The sequence below is a fragment of the Passer domesticus genome, chromosome 4, assembly GCF_036417665.1.
Source record: "Passer domesticus isolate bPasDom1 chromosome 4, bPasDom1.hap1, whole genome shotgun sequence".
Taxonomy (NCBI): domain Eukaryota; kingdom Metazoa; phylum Chordata; class Aves; order Passeriformes; family Passeridae; genus Passer; species Passer domesticus.
The window spans coordinates 53,371,885-53,385,793 of NC_087477.1; the positions used below are offsets into that span (position 1 = coordinate 53,371,885).

The window sequence follows — 13,909 nt, forward strand, 5'->3', positions numbered from 1 at the left end:
CTGTCAAGCTGGGAGCTGTTCCATTTTGTATATAAATAGCATTCCAAATACAGTATCCTGTTCCCCTAGATGGTAGAAGGCTGAAGCTTAGCTCTCATGATAGGAGAGAATCTAATATTGTATATTTCTAGCCTACAGAACTTTATGACAGTAGGAACAAAATGGAGGTGGAGCTGAAAGGATTCCAGGCTATATTAAAAATTCACTAATGTGCCAAGAAATCTGTTCTGAACTTAAAAAGCATCCTTCAAGCAAGAGGCAGAAGACAGTTACATTATTCCTTTAGCTTACCATCAGGCCAAATTTATGCTAGAGAACTCTGTAAAAGGCTTTGTTCTTTTCTAGTCAGAAAAGCAGCTGGATAATACACAGGAAAATTGTATTCCACCTTTCCTTCTTCAAGGTAAACCTTCTAGTGCGAACTTAATGTAAGAAATTGCAATTGAAATATAATTGCAGGCAACCAACTATTTAGCACAAAGTCAGACAATGACACGGCCACTTCAGCACGCAGGCGCACAAGCAAGGGGTAACTAGTCATGAACTTAAGTATTCATATGATAAAGGAGGGGAGAAACTGCTTTAAACATCTTAGGGATTTTTGTAACTTGAGAAAAAAATATTCAGCAACTTACATAGCTGATATTATATGTTTGAAGAAAAATGCAAACTACTGAGAAGGCTACTGCAGTTTGATACCCATCAATCTTTATTCAGACTGGCCCGATTACTTTTAAAAACACCATTAAGCAGACACACACTGCCATCTTGTGAGCATCTCTAACACAGCTGCAGGCTGACTTCAGAGGAGAGGAAAAGGAGTTGCTTGGAGCAAGTAACTTAATACAGTACAAAACATATACAGACTTAAAAAATGCTGCACTGAATGCTTTGTCAATGGTATATTATATAATAGAGATACACAGAGCAAAGCTAAAGTATTTTATTAATAATTTATTGTCAGTAAGAAAGACTGGCTAATGGTAATTTTCAGTAAAAACCTTTACAAGACCATTGGATCACAAATATACAGACACTATAAAAACTGTGTCATGGTGGTTTTGGTTCTAAACTGGTATGCAGAGGGTCCCCAACACACTTTCCAAGAAGGGAAAAAAATGTTTACAGTTCTAAAATACAGCAACCCATTTAAGACATTTCCATATAGCTGACCCAGAAAAATATCAGACCTAATGTATGTACAATTGAAATTGTGTAAATATGTTGAATGTTTTACAATGAAATGTCAAACCTTAGTTTTCAGGGGAATACATACAGTGATGCCCTGATTATAAGTCAGGGTGCTCATTTTTAATGGCACACTAACACCACTAGTTTTAGTGGAAAACAAATTCACAAAATATCTACAAAATCTAGTTAAAACTATTAAAATCAAAACTGTACATAAAATTTACAAAAAATAGGAGAAAATTAATTGCATTAGAACTATATAAATATATGCATCATGCTAACATGGAGAAGTGGTATGTGATTTTTTTTTTAAACATAGAACAATGTAAGTACATAAAGGATGTTCATAAATGGCACAGCCAATGGAAATCTTAGAACTTTCCAAATACCAGGAACTTTCCAAGTCAGGAAATGGAAAGAGGTTCATTTAGTGAAATGAATTGCATGATCCAATGCCGCCATGCCAGTTTAGCTCACTGAAACAAAAGCATTCACCGTGGCTGGGAAAAAAAAAAGAAAAATAAAAAAGCTCTTGAAAATTGTTCAGAGATTTGATAAAGTTTGTTAGAGTCCAGGCACTTTGTTGAGTGTGTCAGACTTCTGTATGGTGCTGGGAATCAAGCGGAGGAATTTTCACATCTTCGAAGTGACCATCATCTCCACTCTCATAGTCACTCATCATGACTTCAGACTCCATTTCACAGCATGCCGACACATCCGAGCAGGAGGCTGTGGAAGCGTACACAGACATGGACATGTTGTCTACAGTGGGTGCTTCAAAGTCTGCACTGAACCCCAGCGAGTATGGAGCGTACGGTTCTCTGTAGCTGCCGCTGCCGCCACTGGGGGTGCTCTGAGGTTCTGACATGTCTGCAGGGTAGTGGTGGGGAAGGTACTGATTAAGGTTGAATCTCTGCCTGCTCCTTGTAGAAGAACCCAAGCTACCTACGGCTGGCATGTCTCTGGGTGGCTGTATTGACTCAAACTGGTCGCTGTATTCAGGTGGTAATGGTGGAAGCTCATCAGGTGCAGGGAAATCATCAGGTGGAGGTGGAAAATCACTTTCTATGTCATAACCACCAGGGTAATAGTCTGTATCGATGGCATTTGGATCTGTGTAGAGGGGAGCTGACTCCTCCACCACTTCATAATTTGGATACTCTTGGATACCTGGCAACTGAACACTTGGCATCCAATCTGATGTATCCCAGTGATAACCTGAAAAGTTAATTAAAGAAAAAAATAGTATTACTATCTTGTATTCAAGTCAGTCTGAACTGAGAAATCAACACATGTATTAAGACAATGCAATCACTGTGATTAGGACACTACTTGTTAATCAGCAGTTTGCCCTGGTTCCACGAAAGACATTCAACACAACTTTATGCCATGCATGAGATAGTGCATCATTCACAACGTGAACTTTTACATTTTCTCAGACATCACAGCTAACATGGGAAGAGCTGTAGTCACCTATGGAATGTGCTGTCACAATACATAGTTGTTGAGTGGATAGCAAAGAATCAACACCCTACCTGGTGCAGCTAAAGACTTAATTGTTGCTGAGTAATTAGGGTGATAACAATGGCCTATTTTTCTTAAGAATATATTTATCATACATAACTCATGACTTTCTTACATAAAAGAAGCAATTTCTATTTGGTCAAGTATTTCAGACCATTTGAAGTGACTCTGCCACTCAAGCACATTATAAAGTTAGTTTCACAAAATGCTGTTAGCTCTACAGGAACACCTCTGATAAAAATCTCTTGTTATTAGTAAAGACATTCCACATTCAGCTATAAGTACAAAACAGAAAAATCAACTTAATCATGCAAAAATGACTGGACTTGATCCTCCCTTTGAATAAGTTTGTATTTGCTGGAAACTAGATGTAAGCCTAAACTAAGTAAAAACCAATAATTTCTCTCATCTGAACACCAGTACGAAAAATACACTATTGTAGTATAGTGCAATCTAGTAAAGAGAAATCACTGCAGACAAATGCACAACAAGCAACTGATAGTAAGTCTGTGTTAAAACCAAGTATTAACAGAAGTTTTGGTGAACATCAATGAACTGCATGCAGAAGTCACCTCTTGAATTGCTGAGGTCAGGAACAGCAAAAGATTCTTTAGGTGGCAGAATAAGAAGAAAAAGGAGAAAACATCTGTAGTTAGGAATCAAATAGTAGAACCAATATGAAGACAAACAATGACTAGTCACTATGACATTCACACTGTTTTTGTCCAGTTTAATTAGCAATACTAAAGTTTTTAAAAAAGTTTTCTCCTGGGCTCATTATTTGTTAAGACTTGAACTATAGGACAGCTACTGAATTAATGTACAGCCCACCTGGGACATAGCTGTCTTGTGGTAAAATCTGAAGTCTGGAGTTTACTGAAATCCTTGTATCAATATATTCAGGACTTCTGCTTCACAGGGTAATAGGACTTGATCTGATTTTTTTTCTTTCCTTGTATCTACCCTTGTGTTTTGATACAGGGCTCCATCTATTGGCACTTGCACTTTGAAGTATCTCTTGAGTATCAAGGTAACTCTTCCTTTAGTGTCTGGCTTCCATACATAAGCACTGGGAAACCTGCCTCCCTTTGTATGGCAATTCCAACAACTCACGCTCAGCAGAGAACTACCCTGAAAAACATTAAACCTTTCTCTCTTCAGAAATCTATATTCCCTACTGAAGTCTCTAAGGATGAGTGATACCTATCCTAATGGCAGAATCTTCTCCTAAGAACTCATACTTTCATCTGTCGGAAGACTGAAGGGACAGAGGTTGACTCTTCTGAGACAAGTTCCTATTTTTTTAAGCTTGCCTAGCCCAGACAAGAAAATACTGTTCAGACTAATGGAGATGTCAGTCTGAGACTGTTAAAACATCTCTGGCCTCAACTCCAGGAGAAGGTTCTGATCATCAGTCTGTTTAGAAGACAACATTCTTTATTTTTCCTGGGAAATTGGGTGCAAAACTAAAGCCAATAGGCATTATGATTTAGAGCACTTTCACCAAGGAATGGAGAGAACTTGGTTTTCTTCTGAGGCAAAGACCTTTTAACGTAAATGGCAGAAACACAAACCAGAACCAGATGTGCCCATCTTTATGTGACAGTCTGCTAGACTGGAGATATACTTTCTCTTGCACTCAGCATTGCTGATTTGCATGAAGCTACAACCTGAGAAGCAGTGCAGAGAATACAGGCCTAAAACTGACCTATGATAAGATTACCTACAGTTCATGCTTCCAGGATGCCTGGTGGACAGAAACACCTAGGGAGACTAAAGGTAAAGACCATCTGTCCCAGAACATGACCTTGCTGCAGGCTTGAGTAAGGATCTCTGCTGCTTGAACTGACACCCTCCCTGAGGGTGCTCAAAAGCAGAACTCCTTACCTAAGATACTTTGAAAGAAGAAATGCTTATTAAGAGCAGAAACTCTCAAATCTTAAGAAGCAGCTGGAGTAGGACATATTTAATGTCTCTACAACTGCAATGCATACAACATTTGTATTTATCTTATGGTGATATTAAAACACCAAGCAATATTTTTATCTTTGACTTGAGAACTACATCTATAATTTTTAGATTCTGCCAATTAAAATCTTAGAGAAAATCTGAGTCAGTTTCCCCTGGTGGTGTGGCCTCTTTTAGTCTTGTAATTCTCCCATTCCCAAGTACTGTGCATTGCAATTTTTCTGCACTGAGGACTATTATCTATAGGTACACATTAATGAAATGGCACCCTCATTAACGAAATATTCTCAAGTAATTGCAAGTCCTTGCATTTGTCTACTTTTTTGTGTGCCTGTGTAAATTAAAAAGAGTGTACTTCAGGTAACAAAGTAAACTGAAACTTTAGCTACTCTAATCGATTTTATGTTCTTACAACAGCTTAATTTTAAGTAGGACTTAGTAAAAAACCATTATGTTTCCTAGTCTGTATCTAGAAATAAGAAGCATAGGCTGGATGTTATTTCAGAAGAAACCTCTGCAAACTCATGGTCATGGAGGGAATAATTTGCATTTTACTGGAACTTAAAGTAGTCAGTTTAGTCAATTAAAGCAACAGTTAGCATTTGTATAGACTCACTGGCACTTTCATTACTCCTATTATTTTGTGAAGAGTTTGTGTTTCCCAGAGTAGTTAGTTCTTAAATGTTAGCAGAAATAAAATAAAATACCATTGAAAATGCTGACCTTGTGTCCTTCTAACTTCCAAATACATTCTACACACATGCACACATATATTTGTGCATATATACCCAAGCATACATTTTATGTACTGTTGTAAGGCTGCATAGTAACAAGCTACTTAAACTGAGGAGGATGTATGTGGCTATATATCTCAGCTGCAGACAAAAATAATTTTTTTCTGCTTAAGAGACAGATTGATCTGAAGACCAAGGAAGTGAGTACTGATACCAGACCATTTTGATTCTGCTCAGTTGGAGAAGGTATCAACAGGTGTGGGTGGGAGAACAAAAGGAAGCAGAGGCTGCTGCTGTTTCATCTACATGTATTTGCCTTTGATGTTGTCTCAATTCTGCTGGCAGTTTTAGTATGAACATTTTCAGAAGAGAGTAAGCAACAAGATCTTTTTATGCCAATCCCTTTTTTCCCAAGAAAACACACTTTGAAACCTCTTTACAAGGCATCTACAGCATATTCAAGAAAATATTAACAGATTTACAGTATTTATATAATTTTTGCTATAACTTATCAGAAAGTCTAAATAAATAATTTTTTATAACTTGCATCTGGCTCGGACTACATCACTGAAAGACAATGTAAGAAGACAAACGTGCATTACGCTGCCAAAGCAGTAAATAAATATGAAAACATGTATATACCTTCTTTTTCCACCGAGTCAACAACAGCATTGACAAGGTGTATTACAGTCACTACGGAAGCTTGTAAAAGGTATAAAAGGAGCAAATTAAAACAAACCTATAGTTAGTATCACTTTAAACAGCAAACAGATACACATAAAAAACCCCCATCAACACTGTGAAATTGCAGTTTGTTACTGTTTTATAGAGGAACATTATTAGTGTACATACACATTTACTCTCAATCTAGAGAGTAGTTGCATGTGATACATAAAACACATATCTAAAGCTCAATTTTATTCTTGCTAAACATACAAAAGTAGTTGCAACTACTTGTGAAGTACATTTTGCATGAGCAGGAGGCTGCTTAAGTTGTGTTACAATTTCTGAAATGTTGCCTAAATACACTCATTTGCATAATACTTTCTCTACATAGCAACAAACTAGACTTTTGCTCAAAGCTTGTGTTGAGTGAATTAAGGTTTATTGCATTAGACTTCTTCAAAGATGTAAACTATGTTGCCTCCCTACCAATGAAAGATATGGGACAGAAATTTTCCCTGAAATTAACTAAAAGGATAGAATATGAAAAATACCTACTGAAAATTTCTGTTACTGCTCTACTTAAGTTTTGTATGAAGTAGAGATACCACAGTAGGAATACCAAATTCAGGCTCTTACATACTTATTTTAAAAAAACCCAAACTTAAATGAATGTATTTTTCATGTCTTCCACTTCCCTCAAGATAGTTTTGGAATGGAGAAGGATTTATTCTTATAGGGTAAACATGAAGTAAGCACATGCAACTTGTTTGCACAGCTCAGGGATTAAATACCAAACCATTAACTTCTGAATCTACCAAAATGGAAGGAAGGAACAGTATCTATGATGCTACAGATAGTTCTTTAAAATGATGTATTAATGAGTAATCAATACATGACAGGAAATGGGAAAAAGAATACACTAGACATATGAAACGGTGAGGAGGAGAGAACAACATGTACAACACAACACTTAAAACCACAGGAAAAGAAGTTGGCATCAGGTCTACTGATAAAATGAGGAGGACTGCAAGCATACCATTTTACTTTCACCAATCATTAAACCACATAGATTTTTTTCATGCTGTTAATAACAAATCACTCTACTTCATTAGGAAGCAGAATGTTCTTTATTCCTAAGCTAAAGAAATTTCAAGTGTTTTTTTACTCGGCAGAGACAAAAGCAGAAAGTGGAATAAAGAGTCAAAGCACACCTTAACTTAGCAAATTAAGTTATGAGACAACTGTGGCTTTGTCCAATCAGTACAACATGTTTCTGAACACATGGATGCATTCATATCAAGTATAAAAGCAACTGTCATCACAATGGAAAATACATCCAATTAATAATAATCAAACCCACAAGTATGTATGCTGATTATATTTTGATGGAGTTGAGGTAAGATCAAAATATTTATTTTTTTATATTGGCTTTTTTTAATGTATGAAATGTTTTTATGAATTCATTTCAATCATGGTGAAAGCCAAATATACTGTTCTATTACAAAATTCCTTTTTGTGCAGTTTCCTTCATTACTAAAGTAATCAAACTTACAAGCAGTCCCTTAAACTCTGCTCTCACTCAGAACTGATCTGATCCATATGGGAGCTGAGGTCGCAGCAAGAAAAAGAGAAGGAAACAAATGAAACTGTAATACCAGAAAGCTTTCTACTGAGAGCTGAACAGCAAAGTGAAAGTTATATTTGTGCAGAGGCCATTTTTTAAATTCACTGTATTCTTGCATAAGGTGATAACTAAGGATAACTGAGAAGAGTTTACCAAATTCTAATACGTTTTAAACACAAGGCTCTGAGCAACTTGAGCTGCATTTTCACTGTAATATTCTAACAGCAGAATGACTATATATAACTTTAAGGTAAAATAATTAACAGTTGGCATAAAGATAGGTAAAATATTTTTAAAAAATTAACAGATTTGGGTATTAAGATAAGTAAATACAAATATATATTAAATAAGCTACTATTTAATATATATTCAATATATGTAAATCCTATTGTTACTAAGAGATACAGATGCAAAGACAGAACAAATGAACAGCAGCAGCAGTACAGAATGATTGCATTTTACATACCATTGTCATCACATGATTCAGACTGGAAGGAGCTGAGCGACTGGACCTCAGACATGCTTTCTCTTGCACTGTAAGGATGGGAGTTCTTTTCATCCAGAGGCTTCTTAGAAAGGCAGGGGTCAAGATCTACTACTTTAGCTGAAAGAAAAAGTTTCAAGTGAGACAATGAATAGATTCCAGATTAAAGAATCCATACAATTTAAAGCTGAGATCTGCACATTTTTACAAAACTTAGTAGAGCATGAAGGTTGATCAGAGACAAAACCCAGTAAATTCATAATGCCTTTTGTACTCTAAGAGGTACAGAAAGAGACTTTGTACTCATTGTACAAAATTGTACCAGCACACACATTTAACAGGAAAGTAAAAAAATAAGAATGTGTCTTACTGTCATAGTCAAAATCCCAGCTGGGTTTCTGTATTGAATCACTGTCTGATGGTGAGTTGGAGGGAGGTGGAGGTGGCAAATTTGGTGCAACACTGCAAACAGCTACAGCTTTCCGGTGACCATGAACAGAATCTGGGTTAAAAGTACTAAACTCGGGGTGCTCAGGGATAGCAGACCCTTCAAAAGAATTCCTATCAAGATTGTTCCTGGAGTCACTTGGAATGCTTGGAGTGTATGAAATGGGACGAACAGGAACTTGTGGTGGGATGTCAGAATAGATGTTCTTATTCAATTTTGCATCAAAACATGGTCTTTGCAAGAAGGCTGTCGTAGCTCCCAGTTGCTTGTCTTCAGGTTCTGGCTGATGCTTCTTCTTTCTACCAACCACTTTGCGGCAAACAACAAAAATCACAACTAACAAGAAGATTCCTGCCACAAAAACAATAATCCCAATCACTTCAGCTAAGCCAATGTTCCAAGATGTTGAAACATATTTATTGAGAACAATGTCTGTGCAGTGTTTGCCTCCAAATCCATGACTACAGTTGCAGTGATATGAACCGTAAGTATTCTCACAAAGGGCACCATTGAGACATGGGTTTTCTACGCATTCATCCACATCAGTCAGGCACCTACCAGAAACAGAGCACAGCAGTGATGTTTAGTTTACATCAGTAGTCTTTGTTGTAATCTTGCTCTCAAAAATTTTAGATATATTTCTGCATACTAACATGCATTTTGCTGTTTTATCAACATCCCAGATTTTGATCAGTTTGAACTGTTAATCTGTTAATTAACACCACTAAAATTCAATGTATGTGGATTGCTACCTACCTTTCTCCACGAAAGCCTGATTCACACTCACAAACGGGTCCATCCAAGCTGTCAATACACTTGCCACTGTTTTTGCAAGGATTGTCTTTGCAATATGGACCCAGCTGGCATCTGCAAAGGCAAAACAAACAAAACCAGCTGAACATTACCTTACTGCAAGCAAGTTTATAATGTGGGATTCAGAGCTGTAACACAGGGGCTGCTGTTAACTTCAGCCAGCTCCAGTATGTCTCAAATCTGAGCTTTAAGTAGGAAACATATAAAAAAAGAAACAGAAGAAGTGTTACATTTATATCCTGTTTTCCAAGGGATTAATTGTTACAATGAACCATAGAAACATACCTTTGGCCTGTGTATTGTCCTCGGCACTGGCAGATAAAATCATCACTGACTGGGATGCAAGTCCCACCATAAAGGCAGGGGTTGGAAGCACATGGGTTGACACTTACATCGCAGTGAGTTCCCATAAACAAAGGTGCACACTTGCAGTAGTAACCTGAAATCAAATACAGTCTTTTTGAAAGTTGCACATGGCTTTACTGGATTTGAGATAAAATCCTCCCTGCCCACCTACAGATTTAAGGTAAATTCCTCCCTACCCACCAACCTGTTATCTGAGAGAAAGGATGGGAAAAAACAGAAATGTTTTTATCGAAAGATGAGGCAAAGTCTAACAGTAAGATTTTTCTCACAAAACACAAGTTGTTCCAATGATTTCAGAATTTTTAAAGGAAGACTCCAAAGTAGGCTATTAAGAGGATGGACCTCTGATGTCAGCACTGAAGATTAAATCCCCACTCTTCCAGATGGACTTTGTCTACCTCATACCCCCAAGGAGTTGAATCTAGAAGGCACACGCAGCCTTCCCACCTATTCAACAACTGACCTTCTACAACTCTGGGAAACCAAAAAGCAGTTTTGATAGCTAAAAGTAGAAGAATACTGAGCAGCTTACCTCCATTTGACAGTGCATTGCAGATGCCTCCATTCTGGCAGGGGCTGCTTGAACAGCCATCTGTGGCAGTCAGCAAGCATCCAGGAGTGACATCTACTGATTCTTCCATGTGTGCATAGTTTCGTGGCTTGCTGTTCAGGGGCAGCTCTTGTCCATTCAGTACAATGGAATCCATGCAGCCTCTAAAACCATTGCTAACCTGGGGACTTCTACCATGTCTTGTACCTTGCTGACGAATATGACCACCAAAAAACACGTGATTGTCTAGGTTTAGTGTTCTAAGTGTACCAGGAGCAGTACCAGATGCAGTATGCACCCTGTCCAGAACAAGTCGTGCATAGTTTCCATCCACTTCAAGAGACACGGAATGCCACTGGCCATCGTTTATCTGAGTGCTCTGAACAGAGACAATCCCGGGTCCACTGCCACAATCAAATTTATATTGCAGCCTTCCATGATGGATCTACAGAGAAAAGCCACAACACCAATAAATGGTCTACACATTTAAAGAGTATAAAATATTGATGCCTATAAAAGTTTATGTTTGCTGGAGAGAAAGGATAATGGTGGTGTTCACAAAAAGCAGTTTAATAACACTGTTTTCCAGTCACAGCAACTGTGATTTATTCTATATGGTTCTTTTAATTGAAACGTACACTTTGTACATTTTCTTCCTCTAGTAAAGCAGTCACAGATCATAATCAAAATATTACAATACTTCAATAGCTTTCATCTTGTGCTTTAAGTAACTTTTCTTGTATGGACTTCAGTATTATAAGCAAATAAATTTAAAGTTGCTTAAAATATGTTATTCAGGAAGCTTTGTTTGTTTACACATGTAAAAATTTCTGTTCAAGTTTGTCACCTGGATGTGTAACACACCCTACCTTTAAAGCCATTTTCAATTACAACCATTTTACAGAGATGTTATGACTCAATCTGTTAATCTGACACAAAAATAGTAAGAAGATGATAGGAAGAAAGGAGGAGTTATGAACTAGGAGATTTTAATATACCTCTAAGATACTGTAGTCTGTTCCTCGAGCATACATAACAACTGCATGAGCAGAGTAAGTTCTAAGTCTCATTGTCAGCTTCATTTCCTCTTTGTTCTCATTTTCCATGAGACGATATTTCACATAGCTGCTTCCAGTAAATGTCACAGCAGAGCCAGCTGATACTTAGGAAAACAGAAAAGCATAAAAAATATTAGCACAGGACTGGAATCAAATTTATATTTGGAAAGTAATATGGTTTTACACAGAGTTTTTTAAAGTTAATTCCTTACCAGGACACTGTCCAGCTTTGCTGTCTTGGCAAACACAGGTATATTTTCCTTCCTTTGGATCTCCTAAGCATTCAGTACCTTCAGGACATGGGTTTTCTTCACACACACTGCTCACCAGGGGGCATTTCCCTTCTGTAAAACCAAATCAATTATTTCTTTTCTGTTGGTGGTGATAGTATTTTGTGAGAAGGGACTCTTAAGTATAGTAGCTGAAAGTGCCCCAAATGATATTCCTGACTATCAGACAAGGAAGTAAAAAACAGTTATGGGGCATGACAGGCACAGACTAGACAAGCAGAATATAGAGTGGCTGATGCTTATTCTTATCTTGATTACTCAATTCAATTGGTAAAATTGGAAAACTGGTGTTGTGGTTTAAGGCTTAGCATTAGAATCATTCACCACAAAATGCAACACGTAGATATTAAACATCGACAGAGTAGGCTGGGGAGAGCACAGAAATGCATGTCTGTATTTGAGACAGAAAAGGAATGGGCTTTAAATGTTTACTTCATGTGTGAAAGTCCACCCAGTAAGGTTAAGTCCTGATTTTAAAAAGTTGTTTTTCTCAGAGATAAAGATTAATTTATCTTCTGTCAGAAATCTTTATACTCACATGTATTTTAATGAACATTTACTTCCCACATTACCCTCTTGTTCCCAAACAAGTTTGGAAACTGTGTGGGCTACTCCTCTAAACAGAAACAAGGAAGTATTCAGGTACTTTGCAGGAACTTACTTTTGTGCACACAAGACTGAAAATGGCCATCAAAATAGGATAGGCAACAACAACAAAAACGTTCTTTCATAAAATGGAAAATAAAGGTATATCTATAAAAAAAAATAAATGTCCACTCCCATAAACTTGTATTATGTAAACTCTTGAAATGAGTAATGAGATAAGAAAGAATTACTCTTTACTATTAATAAAATTAGGCAAATACTACGGAGAGAGTTACAGAACATTCCTGATCTTATCCTGATCATAATATAAATTTCCATCTGTGAATTACTGCTTTTCAAAACCAGAACAATCTTTTCTGGGATACGATTTCCCTTACTGTGTTTCTCACCTTTACAAAGACAAACTGCTGTTCTGTGATGACGGGGAGTGACGAAGCTCAACCTGGCTGTGCTGTGAGTTGACATGATGTTCTCATCCACTGTTACTTTTTCTTCACAAAATTTCAAAGGACAATCTAGGCCTGCACAGAGCTTATGAAACACATCAATTATCCGGACACCTAAAATCTCCTCTAGATCAGGCACAGAAGAGTTTATCTTGTGGAGCAAAATTCTCATTGGGTGGTGAGAGCTACCAGACTTTTCAATATTCAGGAGGACATCCAGATTAGAAGGAGGATCAGAAGGCTGCAAACTAACAATCTGGATGTCATTTCTCCTCACGCCCAAGATGTTTCTCAATGCTCTCTGGAAATTGCGCCAGTAATCACCAATGAATTCTTCAGGGGACAGGTTTGCAAAGCGTATTGCAATACTGTGATTTAATACTTCTTGTGTGATTTGTCTGATGTGTACAGTAATATCAGCTGCAGTTGTAAATTTTCCATCTGTAACAGTGACATTTAGGAGGTACTGTCCTACATCTAACCTTTTGTGTGCTATTAGTTTGCCACCAGTACTGGAAACAGAGAACAGGGATTCCATTTTGGGGTCCAGACTGTATGTCAAGGTATCATAAACATCTTGATCGGTTGCGTGAATTTTTCCAATGACACCACCTGAATATTCTTCCCCAAAGGCTGTGATAAAGATTTCCAGAGGCAGTATTGCTGGAGAATAAATGCTTTCCTCAATAACTCTAATATCAATGTAAGTCAAAGATGACAATGGTGGTTTTCCATTATCTGCCACCTAAAGGAAAGATGAGGACAGATTTACATTTTTGCTTTATCTCAAATTCTACTGTAGATATTTATCCTGTATACAATTGAGCTATATTTTTGTACCTAAAAAAACCCACCAAAAAGTCCTATAGGAAAATGCTTTACATAAATTCCATAACACAATTCCTAACATAAAAGTTAACACTGAAAATTTAAAATGCTTATATAAGCAGGCACACACAAACATGTTTTCACTTCTCCCAAGATTAAAAGCCTACAGTGCTCTTATTACCTGAAAATGCCAGGAAGCCACTAACACTAGTAGCAAATACAGAGGAAATGCACAGTAGCTGATTTCAGACAGCAGATGGTGCTTGAAGCTTTTTAATATCAAGCACGGAAACACATTACAAACTTGAAATGA

General features: G+C 37.2%; 1 protein-coding gene across 8 annotated transcripts in view; it reads right to left on the minus strand.

Annotated features, from left to right (window-relative positions):
- Nucleotides 1-928: 928 nt before the first annotated feature.
- The window catches only part of FAT1 (FAT atypical cadherin 1), a 104,926-nt gene continuing 91,945 nt past the window's right edge, over nucleotides 929-13,909 (minus strand). For 3 of the 8 annotated variants that reach the window (XM_064417971.1, XM_064417968.1, XM_064417969.1), the window contains 11 exons: nucleotides 12,712-13,513; nucleotides 11,639-11,770; nucleotides 11,367-11,530; nucleotides 10,351-10,813; nucleotides 9,738-9,891; nucleotides 9,396-9,506; nucleotides 8,562-9,193; nucleotides 8,174-8,311; nucleotides 6,060-6,119; nucleotides 3,288-3,323; nucleotides 929-2,409 (listed from right to left, as the gene is read on the minus strand). In XM_064417971.1, the coding sequence (XP_064274041.1) occupies nucleotides 1,784-2,409; nucleotides 3,288-3,323; nucleotides 6,060-6,119; nucleotides 8,174-8,311; nucleotides 8,562-9,193; nucleotides 9,396-9,506; nucleotides 9,738-9,891; nucleotides 10,351-10,813; nucleotides 11,367-11,530; nucleotides 11,639-11,770; nucleotides 12,712-13,513 (3,318 nt within the window). In that variant the 3' untranslated portion in view covers nucleotides 929-1,783. Of the gene's footprint in view, nucleotides 2,410-3,287; nucleotides 3,324-6,059; nucleotides 6,120-7,635; nucleotides 7,690-8,173; nucleotides 8,312-8,561; nucleotides 9,194-9,395; nucleotides 9,507-9,737; nucleotides 9,892-10,350; nucleotides 10,814-11,366; nucleotides 11,531-11,638; nucleotides 11,771-12,711; nucleotides 13,514-13,909 lie in introns of all 8 variants that reach the window. The other 5 variants (XM_064417973.1, XM_064417970.1, XM_064417976.1 and 2 more) reach the window with 3 other exon arrangements.